Below are 16,328 nucleotides of genomic sequence, written 5' to 3'. Positions count from 1 at the left end.
TCAGCACGATTCCGACGCTGGTCCGACCCAGACAGTCCACCGCCCATATGGTTTGGTTATAGGAGGGTACGATGAGGAGTTGTTTGACAGGTAAGTACGAAAAGGGGCTTGACTAGCCTCCTTCCGTTTTGTTCAGGTACGTGGGGTCGCAACTCCCCAAATTTTAGAAAAAACAAATCCCTTGCGGTGTTTGTTTGTTTTTACACGAATTTTTGCAAAAATAGCTTTTTCGAATCTTTTGCGTATTATTCGTGACAATGCGATCACATTCATGCACAACATATAGGTAACAATTTGATGGTACGTTTCTGTCGTAAAATCGCCTTATATAGCAAAGTCGCTATAACGCGCTGACTTTATTACAAACATTCTTGGCATAAATAGCGATAATTTCTCCAAACCTTTATAATTTCATAATGTCCCCGGTAGCTGCCGTATGGATTCTTTGTTTTGGTTTTTTATGGGCTTTAGTAAGTGGAGCTTCAGAAGCACAACGTAAGTATAATGTATTATGGCTAAAAATTATATGCAACATCTTTAGTAGATGGTGACACAGTATCCAAAACAATTGAGGTGTGCTTTCCGAACAAATGGGCTCCGATCAAAATTTGCGTAAAAATCAAAGTGTTCTTAGATGAAAGCAGGGATTTTATGTCGTTGTGCCCGTCCATTTCCATGGTCGAGATGGGTTTAAATAATCTTGAGCTCACCTGTCTGATTGTGGGAGGTAGCGGAATTCCCTTCAAATTGGTCCCTGCCAACCTTGGGCAATAGATATTATTTATTATTAAATTAATTAATCTTACAACGAATAAATCCCCTTAATTTAATTTCATTAGTGCGCATATCAATTGATCACCTGGATTACCATGCGACACATTTCTTTATCTGGTAACGACCTGCAGCAAACGCATGAATTTATTTGTTTCTGACTTAATTGCGGAAGATCCTTAATAAAACTAAATCCCCAGGGTTAAATGTTGTACAACACGCGTTAGGTACATCAAGTGCCCGCACTTTCTAACGTTTTTTTCAGCGGATATGCAATTCTACAAGTTGTAATCCGTTTGGAGTTAAACCCTGTTAATTCGTGAACTACTACATTTGAAAATAACTCAAAATTTTGCAGCTCGTACGCTGGGCTGCTAATGGCAATACGTTGGAGATAATCTTCCCAATTCCACATCACAAGGGGCCCCGTATTGATGAACGAACTAGTTGCATATCCCAAAATTTCAATTTTTTTTCCACAGTTTAGAAATAAATTTGGTACCATGGTCGTATTAGTAAACGAAGGTAAACGTCCAGGACTACACATACAAATGTAAGTCCGGCGCGACTGGATGGAAGAAAACCGTAGATATGAAGGCCTACAAGATCGTTTTGTTACATCGCTAGCATCCGTATTCAAACAGTAGGGCAAATCTTCTCTCGGCTGCCAGAGTTGCCTTATCTTTGAATTTGTATTACTGTTTAACGTTTTGTGGAGTTGAATGATCTCTTATGGTCAGAATATACGCATGGGATCTGGTCGAACCCCACGGGCATCTAGCCATATCCTACAAAAGGCGAAATCTCTCACCATTAAATTCCAACCGGTATTTTTGCGATTCGTTTGCTAAAAAGGTATTTGCCAATACCCAAATGCAAAATTTCTTCAATGGGGGTTGGGTTTTGGTGCTCCATTCTTAGTACTGAATCTAAATGTCGTGCATCCAGGCAAATTGTTACCATTATCGGGGGATATGTACGGAGTAGCCTGGCGTGTAATTACTCCCTATGTTTCCATTTAATTTAATTGAATTTATACCGCCGTTCGGTGCATAACTGGAACCCTCCTTATGGAAGTCCCTCCATAATATATAATATGACATGTTTGTATTATTTAGTGCGCCCGGGTTTTCCGGAAAAGAGGTTTTAATATACTGCGCAGGGGCGGACTGGCCCGGGGGGGCGGGTGGCGATTGCCACCTGGCCTGTACGTCATAATGGCCCGTTGGAAATTTATAAGTATGTGCTGTATTTAGTTTCTTGCACTATTAATAAATTATTAACACGTTTCTCTAATTGGGGTTGATGTTAGGTTGTTAAACAATTAAAAAATTCTGTTTTAATTGAAGTGTTTTACAATGAATTTATCATTTTTTGTCGTAGCATGAAAGTGATGAAATACAATGATAGGCGACGCGCCTCGTTTGGATTGTATATTTTGTTACTTTTAATTATCAGCTGCAATTTAAAAAAAAACTGTATTGTAATTGATTTCCGAAAAAGGAGTACCTTAAAATGAAGCAAAAAATGTTTTTGTGGTGCACCGCAGAGCTACCCCCCGCCACCTTCATTACTACACTAATACTTTAATGGCCCGTAACCTATGCAATTCCACCTGGCCCGCCCCTGACTAGAAACCAATTTCGAAAGAAAATTCAAAGGGCTGTAACCTTCCTTTTTTACCCAAAATCGACTGCACCAAAATTTCTCGGGAAAACACTTTTTCTTATTAATTTTGGTGCGTAGAATCCAAAACAATTCGTACTTTTTCGATCAGACTTCTCATTCAAAAGTTATGGACTAGAAACCAATTTCGAAAAAAAATTCAAAGGGCTGTAACTTTTGAACTAGTAGCCCAATCTTGGAACTGTTTGAAAATATGGATTCTACAGGCCACATTCCATAAGAAAATTTTTTTCCGGGTCGATCTGAGACAATTTTTTTTTCGGGGCTCAAAAAAAAGCAGTGTATAACCTTCCTTTTTTACCAAAAATCGACTACACCAAAATTTCTCGGGAAAACACTTTTTCTTATTAATTTTGGTGCATAGAATCCAAAACAATTCGTACTTTTTCGATCAGACTTCTCAATCAAAAGTTATAGACCAATTTCGAAAGAAAATTCAAAGGGCTGTAACTTTTGAACTAGTAGCCCAATCTTGGAACTGTTTGAAATTATGGATTCTACAGGCCACATTCTATAAAAAAAATTTTTTCCGGGTCGATCTGAGACAATTTTTTTTTCGGAGCTCAAAAAAAGGCAGTGTATAACCTTCCTTTTTTACCAAAAATCGACTGCCCCAAAATTTCTCGGGAAAACACTTTTTCTTATTAATTTTGGTGCGTAGAATCCAAAACAATTCGTACTTTTTCGATCGGACGTCTCAATCAAAAGTTATGGACTAGAAACAGGGGCGGACTGGCCTGGGGAGGCGGGTGGCGATTGCCACCTGGCCTGTACGTCATAATGGCCCGTTGGAAATTTATAAGTATGTGCTGTATTTAGTTTCTTGCACTATTAATAAATTATTAACACGTTTCTCTAATTGGAGTTGATGTTAGGTTGATAAAAAATTAAAAAATTCTGTTTTAATTGAAGTGTTTTACAATGAATTTACCATTTTTTGTCGTAGTATGAAAATGCTGAAAACTGTATTGTAATTGATTTCCGAAGAAGGAGTACTAAAATGAAGCAAAGAAATGTTTTTGTGGTGCACAGCAGAGATACCCCCCCCCCCCCCCGCCACCTTCATTACTACACTAATACTTTAATGGCCCGTAACCTATGCAATTCCACCTGGCCCGTAAGGTACCCAGTCCGCCCCTGATACTGCGTATATAAACCTTTTTATTATCGGAGATGCGGACCTGCATATCTCCTCCACTTAGGGGTTAAAATTGTAGAGGCCCAAATAGTGCCGTACTTATATTGCCTGGATAAAAAGAAAGAAGCGATTGTTGTTGTACCCTACATGGCTGTTTTTGAAAGCCCCTGTAACTCGCACATCTGTATAGCCAAATGGAATTTGTTCATGAACTACCAGACTTTGTCAAAGATGAAATTTTTAACGGGTTACGTTACCTTGCCGTTCATCGCTTTTGGGTTAACGAATGGTTTTGGTTGCGCCACTGCCGCAACTTAAATCACGTCATTCCTTCGAAGTTAGGGTTGCAAACCGTCGTTTATTTTAAAAGTATGTCTTTTCTCCATTTTTGAAACATGAAAGAATTGCAAACGTTCTATGAAATACGGAATTGTAAATTAATGCATTTAGCATTAAATACATTCCCATATACCCCATAAATACGATATTTTTAAGTTAAGAGTATAATGTAATAAAAACTTCGTTAAGCCGATTGTGAGCAAGAAGAGCGAAGAGTCCGATTTTAATAGCCCATATGGATCATGCCTTAACGAGAATACAAATACGAAATAATTTTTAATTTCTGATCGAATGACACCAATACCAAGTCTCTGTGGTGGTGTAGTTCCGGAGCCTTTGGTGACTCAGACAGACAGACATCAAGAGCGCAAAAGTGCACTTTTTATTTTTTTAAGTGAAAGTGCACTAAAACTGCTGGAAACACCTAAAAAATGTCAGGAAATTACATTTTTTATCCAAAATTATCTATTATAAAGACTTGTTTGAGCTCATATTGGTAGAATGGTAGATGTATAACGAATATTTAGCAAATTAACTTAAGATGAAATTATAATGTTATTCGGGAGCACAAAATGAATTAGGATTGGTAAAGTGACACCCAAAAATTTCCCAATGTGTCCTCTATTTCAATTACCGAAAGTTGGCAGTCCTACCTGAAGTAAGACAAAAGTTAATGCACCAAAGACAGGAATCTTAATTGGCATTACCTTGTTGAAATATTTCCCCAGTTCCACCTGTTACTGTTCCCTATGAAACAATCACTGCCATATGTGAAAGTATAGTTCTTTTTAGTAAAAATGTGTGTGCTGAAACAACCCCTATCGATTAACCCGGCAATTTTATAGGGACTCGTCTAACGATGTTTTGGTAACCCTAAAAAATAACGGAAACAAAACTGTTTGTTAATAGCAGAGAAATGCCAAAATAAAGTTGCTTGATCAAGGTACAACATCAGTGGATTTATACCTTTGATAACAAGGCGTGACGTGAGTTTCTTCCTAATGTCCAGTAGAAAACGCCGGTAATTTATAAGTAATAAGGGCTCAACGACGTTGATTTTTGTAGCTACTTTAAAATATGTAAGGAAATGTATCTGCTTCAACAAATCACAAGTTCTAAATAATGTAAACAATCAAGTTCGCACATTAATATGGGTAATTTAATTCAGTTACAAAGGAACGTGATTAAATTTAAATTATTTATTACGCGAGGGAGAAAGAGCTATTCAAAGAACAGTACCGCGAAAGGGATGTAAGTTGTATTAAGGGATTCACAAGCTGAGTTTCCCTTCTTGTACCCTCTGGGACACGACGACAGTTGGATTAAATGCAGACTCCTTCAGATGTCACCTTTGCTTAAATTAATTATCAATTAAGAAGTAGAAATTGTAACGACAGAAGGCTAAAGCAGGCTAGAAATTGTAAACAAATACGCATAGATATCTATAATTTTTTGCGATTTATCGTTAAACGTCAAGAAATAAATATGGTAAGCATTAACGCGAACGGGAAGAGGGAAACGCGTTACTTTACGACATAACGGGACCCGCTTAAAAGTCAACAGGAATTTGTGGGTATGTATGTGGATAACTAAAGGGGCAAACTTTTCCACCTATAAATCGTGTTTTAAAAGGATGAAAAAACTGCTTCTAAATTTATTGCCCAAATTTATTCCGCATATTAGAAGAACAATTTCAATTCACGTAAAAAATAATAATAACAAAAGCGTAAATAATAAATAATGCGAACGTGATTAAAAAGTATACTGGTAGTGACACCTTGCAAAAGGCAACATACCTCGCTTTATTATCGTCCCATTGCCGCTTCCGTATCCCAAAGGAAATTATAAAATACACACTTATCTTCTGTTTGTATCGTACTACAGAACATAGACACCAAATAAAATTTACAAAGATACTTTATACGTCTATCTCCGAAATTAAATTTCGTTTTCAACGTTTAAACAACGACATAAACTAATAAACAAACTGGTTAACGGTAGCATTCCGTTGACGATCTGGCATTCCTAATTTGATTACGACTTTAATATCGTCTTAAAATCCAAGAACAACGACAAAGCTCTTAATAGCTTTTTAAAAAGCACAGTAGCTAAATCACCGGTTCCAAATGAGTGGAGATTTAGAAAATTGCCTTTTCTGAAATCCAAAGTCGTACAGCCACTACAGTCTGTTGATGTGAGGGCTAGGATTTGATGAATATCAATGAATTATTCTCCATTCCTTCCCAGTTTTAGACTGTCACTTCTATGACCCATCAGTAGAGGCTTGGTATAATCCCACGAAACTTTTACATAGCATACTGTCAAGAACAGAATAGTGACACCACCTCCAGGTACACTTATTACCACTTGATTATTTTTGCATGGGGTAAAGTTAATAAGCTGTGTATTTAGTAAATGAGCAATCATGTTTAAGATTTCTGGAGGAGGGCTAATATAATACAAAATCAACAAAAAAGGTCAGGAACATAAGTAATTCACTGACTGAATATTTGGGTACAATGCTCATGCGAACTTGCGAACGAGAAATTAGTTCTTGGACGGAACATCCCCGCACTTTTTATAGAACTTTAAAATACTACCTAAAATTCCCAACGAAATAGGTTAGACAACCAAAGTTTATATATAGTTTCGTTATTGCAATCTTTCACCCAATCCACCTTGCTCGAAACACTTTCCGAAATTGAGAAGCTGTCCCGTAGATATTTTCTTCTCGTAAGAGGCCCAGTGTGCCTTCTCCAGATTACTCCGCTCATTTGGTAGAATTTATTTTTGAAATTAACTTAACATTAAGCGCCCCTTTCCACACCTCCCAAATATGTTAAATGTATTTAGGCTCCAACAAAATTACCAACAAGGATGGTATATAATTCTCCACTAACTTAGCTAACAGTATCTACATTAGGTGGTTACTAAATTACATATTTCGAATCGTAATGCTTGTTTATGGTTCGATATACCACACTGAGAGAAAGAATTACTTGTCCCAAGGTAACTTCGTATTCTGCCGAACTCACAGGCGATTCTGAGTAATGTTTCTTAAGGTACAAACAATTTCTTAGCGTTATACATCCGAATTATTAATGAAACTAAAAGAATTTCTTATAGTGAAGTATCTTTTTTGTATGAAACTCTGCAATAGGTAACAATTAATGCACCTTATTTATGGGCAAACGTTGAACTTGTAGTTGTAACACATTTAAGATATAAAGAAATGTTTAGTACCCAAGTGAAAGGTTACTTGTTCTATATATAACTCTACAATGGGTTAATAATAAATATACTTCGATTACAACTAAATGTAGAATTTTTAGTTGTAAGATGTTTGAAGTATTTGGAACTCTTTGATACCTTGTGTTAAGTGTAACTTATATTTAACACTACAAACATGATCTACCTCATATGATATATTGTTTTACATGAAATGTTCAGTTCTTACACATGATGCATTATGAAATACTTACTACCGAATGACTTCTTATCTTACTTCAATTTAAACACAGTTGTTTTTAAAATCAAGTGAACTGTGCTTTCATCTTATGGATATCTTGATTGTTTATTATTGTTTAAATCTCACAGTAAACGTAACATCTACTAATTATTATACATGCATAGATTGGTCAAAAGAATTTGTTGGGTAGCGTGTACGGCGATTAAAATAAATTATATCCCTTGTAAAATATCAATTTATTTTATAAAATCTTAATTACAAAATACAAAACAGAACAGAAACAATACGTATTCTTATAATACAAAATACCTAGCTAGGTAGGTATATCCTATATCTATGATAATAATTTGCCTATCAGCATAACATCAATTGAATCGATTATTAAAGGTATAGTAGACCATACTATTAAGTAAAAAATATAAAATTTAAGAAATGTCCAGTACTGTAACATCGTAATAAAACGTTTATTGATTTGTTTGATATTATTTGAAAGTAAGTAAGTATTGCAGAGATCTTATAAACAGTACCAAAGATCGTGTATGATCTTTGACAGTACCTACACCAAGATCAACATAGCTGCTATACCTACACATTGCTCAAGGATCTGTGAAAGTAAGTTTCGTTTAGGAGCGTATAAATTATTATACCTATGATTTAGGTTTAGATACTTACCCTGAATAACCCCACGCGTTTATTAGTGTTTCAATTGATGATTCCATATTATAAAACACGTCGACCAAGCTGCACAAGTTGTAAAGCACGTATAATGAATTGGAATGGCAAAGGCAAAGTGACAACTATGTCACTATATTTAACAAAACCTAATTGTTCTTACCAGGAAGACGTTTGCTTTCTGTGCACATTCAGTATACTTGAATAGCACTAACAGATTTTATAATTAATAAACATGCTTTAAAATTCATCAAAGATATATCTAATACATTTGAAAAGCGCATTTGAAATAAAGGCATAATTTGTGTGTACGAAGAAAAACATATTGATCCTTAATATATTAAGATATGGCCTCCAGTAATTTAAATTCACATCTAATTCGTGGTGTATTAGGTGTAAATGTTTCAAGTACAAACAAGAACGCAATGGAATAGCTCCAAGACATTACGCCTTGCATTATAGCATTGTGAAATATACATATAAGCTTCAAAAGTTCACTACAACCGTTCGTAAGTTAATAATTAGAATACAGTAGATTGCTGGAATCGCATTGTGATTTATTTTCCCATTAAAGATACAGAAAAACATATTTAGTTAGCCTTAAGTATATGTTCACTAATAAGTAAGACGTAGCTAATTTCGTTGTGCATGCTTATAGAGTGTGGTGTAGAGTGTGTCCCCAATGGCACTAAAGCTATTTACAATAAAGCTACGCACCTTAAAATAGGAAAAATGTTTCGTTTTCTTAACCATTTCCATAAGAAAAAAAGATTGAGAACATTTTTCGGTGAAGTTTTCGAGTTCCGGGTAGAATGCAGGATTACCCTACGTAATTCTATAATATTGGAAGTTGCGATTTCATATCTGGCTTTATCATTGTGATGATTTTTGGAGGAGCTGATTTAGTGATCAATAACTTAGTAAGATTACTGATAATCGTGTCAGACAAAACGCATTATCCTAATCAATAATTGTCGTTCCTCAAGAACAATAATATGTAACGACAGTCCTAATCTTTGTCAAGTCCGTCATGGATTTCTCCAAAATGAAGTTTCTTGATGGCCAAATATTAATGTCCGCTCAAGCATTTGTTTTCCGTCCGAAGATGAATTGTATTAAATTTTGATTGCTACCAAAAACATTTTTCTCTACCAGCCTGTAACGAGCTGTAGATTTTCTACATTTCTGTACAACTGCATTTCGGAATGCACGTCCTTTAAAATTGAACGAAAAATGGAGCAATTTGGGTTACTGTGCAACTAGTGAAGTAGGTTAGCTTGAAACTCACAACGAAAAGGTTGATTTATTTGCTTGAAAACTGAAGCCGATACGTCGAAATTTGCAATTAGATTTCAAAGATTAGTATGACGACCTGCTAACCGAATCTAAAGCGTTGGGCATCAAAAGACAAAGTACGGTAGTAGGTTAAAAATGTTAAATTCTTACTATTTAATTCTCAATGCAAAATGGTGAATTAAATTCCAGACACTTAATTTACTATAATAAAGTCATTTAGCAAAACTATCTTATTGTAAATTATTAAAAAATTCAGAATAAAAAGATGTTAAAATTTCAAGAATATTGATATTATCTTTTTTTCATTTGCATATTGCATGTTTAATTGCCCGTTTTTACATTCACAAAAATTTAGTACCTGTTTTGTTTGAGAAAACTTTAAAATATAATCTTGTCAACTACCGCTCGAAAAAGGAATGGTACTTTTATTAGGAAGAAATCTAATAATGCATCTAAAAAATCTAAGTGGCGTAACGTTACACTTGACGATATTCAGAGATATCTTAATATATGGATCTCCACAGGCTCATTAGTTCAAGTGTTGGCCGTCAAAGCGACACCATTTCCGGCTAAAAGACAACGACCGCTGTCGTGATCCACCGCTACTTAATAAATTATTCATTTCATAATTAAATCAGTATATTTACCATGTCGGTGCTTAAGTTTAAATAAGAAATTGTTTCTAAATTGCACGAGAGGAACCGGATATTTCGGGAACCACCCTGAAGCTCACTGCCCCTTCACATTATCACAGACGAAGAATGCTAAAATCGCAAGCTTCCCAAGGATAAGAAATGAATGAGCGATTAAAAGTTCATCTTCTAGATCTATAGCCACTTCATTGTGTTCATCAAGCAGCTCTCACCGCTCGGATACGTTTGTCAAAAAGCATTTGAATGAGCAAAACCTCTTTGTATTTTGGGACTTTACCTTTACAGTAGCCGAATACGTACACAATGATACACTACATTTAAGTGTGAGAAAATTCCCATTTAAAACAAAATTCCAGATGTAAAGTTTACATTAAATTGTTACCTACGTTTTAAAGCTGTAACGTAGCTTTCTCATCGTCGAAATGTGGAGAATGGAGGAAAATGGTAGTGTAAGGAACATGAGTAGGTCAAAACAATGGCAAATCAAATTAATTGAATGATCTGTACTTAAAGAAACAACGCCGAATATATTTTACCATATTTTGACCATATTTGGCAGTGGCATATACAGAGAGCCTATATAGGATAATTTTTCAACCCCCTGTTGTGGGAGCTGATATAAAGTATTGAAATACAGTCAAGTCCGACTATAATGAACCCTTACTTGTCTTAGAAACAGGTTCGCTATATCCAAGGTTCGCAATATAAGAAAAGACGCAAATTCGATGGCCAAAGTACAAATCCTCAAAAAAGTTCGTTATAGCCGGGAGTTCGCTATAAACGGGTTCGTTATAGACGGACTTGACTGTAATTCCAATTTAATATCCACAAGTAAGGAAAAACCTAGTAAGGAAAAGCCGTAGGCTATAGCCCGATAGGCTACACCATTTTAGGGCCCTTCTTCATTAGACGGCAATCTTAATCCTGTAATATATAGTGTAATGGCTTTATATAAAGTTTGAGCAAATGACGGGGCACGTAGAAATAACGGAATTTTTAAATCAATCGTTTCCACATATTCGAATGGGACGATATGGTCCTTACAGATAGTCCTCTAGGTACAAGTCTTGATCTTTCAATGCTTAATTATTTCCTGTGGGTTGATTTAGCACAAAATGTATTTGATCTAAGAGACCAGTTGGCATTCCGATGTTGAAAAATAGAATATCCGAAGCCTGCCAGAGTATTACTCCAAGACAGTTGCTAAATGTCAAGGAACCATTTTTATGAAAAATTGGGTCACTGTTTTCGCTAGCTATGGAAGCCATTTTGAACATTTAATTTAATTTTTATTGAACTAAAATATCCTTAAAGTTGACACGAAAAATAGCCTTGTCGTAACATGCATTATGTACATACTTATGTACACACTCAATGATTATGATTAAGTATTGTTATTAAATTAACGTCTTGTGTTGCTTTTCTGACATTCAGACTATTATTTGTAAAAAAAAATTTTTCGTAAATTTATCTATGATAACCACTACCACACTAAATAAAGTAAATAACTAGAAAACGTTCATATTCAATAAAATAGAAACAGGTAATTTTCACAAAAATAAAAGGTAACAGGGGGTTGAAAAATTAACATGTAAAATCTTATGGCCAGTCTTAAAAAAACTCACTATATATCACATCCATGTGAAAAAAGAAAATTGTTTTCCAAATGGAACCACAGTCAAAAATCAATACTGCTAAACGTATACTGAAACAACAACAAAATAAAATATTACAATTAGTACGGCTCCTTGCCCTAACAAAAATCTATTTTATGGTCCTATCCGGAAGAAAAAATGAAACTGATTGTTTGTTTCCCCTCACCCTCCCCACTTATATGTACCAAAACTCTGGAACCAATGCTTCTACCATAATGAATTTGGTGTCACATTGTAGATTAGTATATAAGGCATTTAACCTATTCAGCTCATTTTATCACAAGATGATCTGGTTCTACCGTTTTTGTAGAAAGTTAGAAAATCAAAATGAGGGGATAAAAGGGGGGTGGGGAAGCTATCCTTTCTTGACTTGTTTCCATATAGTAATTAAAGCACATATATGAAGTATGAACGCTACATACATGCAAAATTTCATCCGTTCTTCCGGATGGTCTACCCTATTTTATAAGGACCCGTACTAAATGTATTTTTGTCAAGTTTTAAAGAAGCTGACGTTCCTACAGTTAGTAAGACCCTAGTTTGTGAACTGTATTTCTCAATGTAGTCATAATAGCGTAAAATCTCAGCTCTGCTAGCTCTTCAGACTATAATCCTTCAAAAATGTTCATTTTTCAACAGATCCCGCACAAATCCACTTTTTGTAAACTTTATACGAAAGACTAGTCTACATTTTTGGGTAGTTTGTTCACGGTATCTCTTAATATAATCGAAACAGCATAATTTTTCTAATTTCTCCTTGATCTCAAGGCTATAATTCTTCGGAAATATTCATTTTTTGGACGATCAAAGCAATTCGATTTTTTATTAACTTTAAAGTCAGAACTATAGTCTACGCTATATAATTTGGTAGTTTGTCCACTGTACCACTTATCTAAGTCAACGTAGCGTAATTTTTGTCATCTTCTCCAGCGCTCCAGGCTATAGTCCTTTCAGAAAAGTTTATTTTATCATAGTTTAAAGACAAGACGAACGTTTGCCTTATCTGCTTTTATAATTAAACAAGGGTTGTCGTAGTTCTACCAGAAAAAGGCGATTTTTAATACATTTTGACTTTTAGAAGCCATGGAATCCCAAAAAAATTATAGTAATCAAGATTTAACTACTAATAACATCCATTCGCAGGGTATTAAGACCCTTACGCGATCTTTAAAATTTATAAAGGAAAACAGTTGTCACATAGGGGAGTATAACTGAAATCAAACCCGTACAGACTACTGAAAATCAGAGCAGACGAGATACTATCACGAATAGATTACACTAGGGGCAAAGTTGTTTATTTTCAAGGCAACATTTCTTGGTGAACCATGCCACAAGATAGAGCAAACTTTGCACTACATTCCGGGGAAAAGTCAGCAGCAAACGCGATTGTTTAGAGAGCAGTTGGAAACTACATATACCACTGTAGGCATATACCGGGTGAATATTTCAAAACCGAACATAGGCAATTGACATGGGGACAACGTTTTTTGCAGATCGTTGCTCCCCATGTTAACTTAGAGGGTTTATAATGACACCAATCGAAAGAAGATTTTTTCTCATCTAATGATATGCGAATTAGTTACATTTTCAGTTGTATTTAAAAATTGTAAATGTTCTTGTTCGGTATAATACATAATCGAGTTTTGTAAAGTCAGAAGATGCATTTTGTGTTCCCGATAAAACGGCCGTTCCTTGAGGTTTTTTTTATAGTGGCTGAAATACTATTATAAATTCAAATTCTGGTGTATTGTGCTCTAGAAGCGAAATCTTTCCCTTATTACAAATATTGAAGCTGTGGACGTCTGTTCTAAATGTAATCTTGTTGTATGAATAGGTGGGTGTTTTGTACTAATAGTACTATGATAAAGCATGGTTTTTGGGATTTGAACTAAAAATTAGGAATTTTGCAAGAAACATCTTCGGGACATTAAATTGTTAAAAAATTTCGCGTACGGGAAGTGTCGCCAAATTACTTCTGAAAACTCTATAACTCAAAAAATCGAGTGAGAATCCCTATGATTAATTTCGTTTTAAAAAATATCGACCAATTACAATAATCGGAAACTCAAAAAATCTCAATACGAAACTGTAGATTTTTTCAACGTTCAATCTTGTAATTTGAAAGCTCCCATACTTTCTCCTTACTTGGTCGTTGAAAAACTAGAACTATTTTGGCGATTTCTTTATGGCTACTGTTTCTATTACTAACATGGAAAGAAACTCGGAATTTCTTCCACAGAAATTACTATTTGCAAAGATCGCTTTGAGTTTACCATAAATAATGCTTAATTTCTAAATCGCCAAGATATTTAATTTTGTTCGACCACAATTGTGTACTATTCACTTAATTGTTTCAGTAGCTTTGTCGGAAAAAGAGGGATTTAAACATAATTAATAAAAAGTAGCAAGCTCGCGGTTTCATTAGAAATGTTGTTGAACTACTTGTAAGATTATTGATAAGATCAGTAGTCAAGAGTAACTGAATTCTAGTTGATAAGATCTTGACATTATCATAATGATTGTCTTATGTCCCACACTCGTTCCTATGAGTCGTTTTTCATCATGAATATTCATTGGCAATTGTGACTGTAACGCTAATTTGTTGCTACTATTCGTTGAGGCGTTTATTTTAATAATTTATTATTGCTACTTGAGTGCATAAAGAAAACGTCGGTAAACAAGTGAAATAAATCGAAAGCGGAGAGGCACTTTACCTGAAAATTTAATTAATGTAATCCCGTCTGGAGCAGGTGACGTAATGACGTCACAAAGGCTTGATATTCAACTTTTACTTCAAAGTAACAAGACCCACTTCTTAATATTTTCGGAACCTCTTGAGAGGTCGGCGTCTTTGAAAATTCGTTTTCTTTAACTGCAATATCTTTTGTGCCTATATAAAAATACAATTTTAAATTATGCGGGGCATTAACAATTTTACGCAAACAATAACGATGGGAGCAATGAATTACGACGCTTCTCAGGTGGCGTCCATGTCCATGTAATTACGTAATGCCTCACCGTTCACTTTTATTATCATAGATAAACCGTTCATCATAAGACGCTTAAAACGATTACCTAAAGACCTGTATTTGGAAAAGCGTAAAGAAGCCCTCTAAAAATGACTTTCCCTTATATGCGAAAACTTTTACATCGATTCAAATCTAATTTTGTCTATGTACGTAATTTGTTGTGTGGAATTAAAAATCCCAAATGTCAATTGCGTTACTGTATATCAAATGCAAATTTTAATTTTTAAACAAAATTATTTGAACTACATTAAAATGTGAATTCACAGGGAGCTGTCGGCATCTGACGAAGAGTAGCCGAAGTATACATATTGAAATCAAGCATTTTGAAGTTTTATTTATCTACCATAGAATAAATGTGTTTGTTGTACAATAAAATATAAAATATATTCTCATTGGTAAATCAGATAAAAATCAAATTAAATTGCAGACACTTTTCGGAAACAATCATCCCCTTTCATGTTTGAAAACATTCGCCTGGCTGAAAGTAAAATTTTGTATAGCATTTAGCAGAGGCGTAGGATGCAGAGGGAATCAGGAATGCTTTCTCTAAATTTTATTTGCTATTATTGTCGTGCTTGTACCATATTTACCTCCTTGATTTGTAATTAAACTTTGCCATGATAACTGATTATGATTTTACACTACGTTACAATAATAGAAATTTAAAATGGTTTAACGATTACTGAAAATTAGTTTAATTAGAAAATACGGTACATTTAGAGGAGATTATATAGGGTAACTAGTGTCACATAATATTGAGGATATTCTCAGAAATTTCCGAATTGCAATAGGCAACACACAAATCCTCATACATTCAAATGTATATTTTTGGTTTGAGCTTGGAAGCTGTTCTGTCAAGAATTTGGTACATTTTTAAAAATTTTATTTGCATATTTCCAATCTACATCATATTTAAGTATTAAGTAAATTTGTTACATTTATCTGACTTGAGAGGGCAGCGTCCATCAATGCTGCTCCTGCTCAAAGTTGGACCAGGTTTTGAGAAGTGTTCTCCAGTACGGACCGTTTGTTGGTAACTCTTCAACTAGTTCGTTCCTATGATTTACTATTTTCTGATTTTATGAAGTTGCCATACGTCGGTTGTCATTTCTAACGCATGGAATTATGTGGTTGCTGATGAACCGGGGAGCGTTTACCAGGATCCTTAACGTTTTGGATTGAAACCTTTGGATGATGTCGACTGTCGTGGATTTAGCGCATCCCGACAGTTGGATTCCGTTAAATGTTAAAAGTTTAGGTTTTCGTTTAAGTGACCGGTACATTTGGCGAAGTTTTATGTCCAGTGGCCTTCTTTTGGTCTGAATTCCCAGAGTGTCGTTTTTAATTTTCTGCTTAATCAGTTAGAAGCAGGCTACAATGTTTCTAGTCATTTACCAGGTTCTTCTAACACGTCTTTTTTCAATAATAAGTTGGCGAATGCGCAGCGCTACACTAGCAATATTCGAGACATCACTGTTTAGTGGATAGGTGCATCTTGTACCATTTTTGTGAAGTATTGGGCTGCTTCATCTAGGTCTTCTGGGGATGTTATTCACAAATTAAGGTTCAGGTTTTGATCTAGATAAGGACGAATGTTATTACAGTTCGCATTTTTATTTT

General features: G+C 34.9%; 1 protein-coding gene across 2 annotated transcripts; it reads left to right on the top strand.

The window, feature by feature from the left end:
* Positions 1 to 384: 384 nt before the first annotated feature.
* LOC116165997 lies at positions 385 to 835 on the top strand. Of its 2 annotated transcripts, none has more exons than XR_004144240.1 (2): positions 385 to 495; positions 542 to 835. XR_004144240.1 is itself a non-coding variant. In XM_031480803.1 (2 exons), the coding sequence occupies exons 1-2, from the start codon at positions 417 to 419 to the stop codon at positions 772 to 774; spliced, it is 309 nt and encodes a 102-aa protein (XP_031336663.1). In that variant the 5' UTR covers position 416; the 3' UTR covers positions 775 to 835. The 2 variants fall into 2 exon arrangements, 1 of the variants encoding a protein (XP_031336663.1); XM_031480803.1 differs by having other exon boundaries at positions 416 to 495; positions 545 to 835.
* Positions 836 to 16,328: the final 15,493 nt, after the last annotated feature.

The sequence above is a fragment of the Photinus pyralis genome, unplaced genomic scaffold, assembly GCF_008802855.1.
Source record: "Photinus pyralis isolate 1611_PpyrPB1 unplaced genomic scaffold, Ppyr1.3 Ppyr1.4_LG3a, whole genome shotgun sequence".
Taxonomy (NCBI): domain Eukaryota; kingdom Metazoa; phylum Arthropoda; class Insecta; order Coleoptera; family Lampyridae; genus Photinus; species Photinus pyralis.
The sequence above is the reverse complement of the archived record's forward strand: the minus strand, read 5'-3'. Positions and strand labels throughout refer to the sequence as shown.

Bases quoted from the DNA above. Each gene is read 5' to 3' on its own strand.
- LOC116165997 (XM_031480803.1), top strand. From the start codon at position 417: ATGTCCCCGGTAGCTGCCGTATGGATTCTTTGTTTTGGTTTTTTATGG. The intron at 496-544 runs GTAAGTATAATG...CATCTTTAGTAG, and splicing joins TGGAGCTTCAGAAGCACAAC to ATGGTGACACAGTATCCAAA.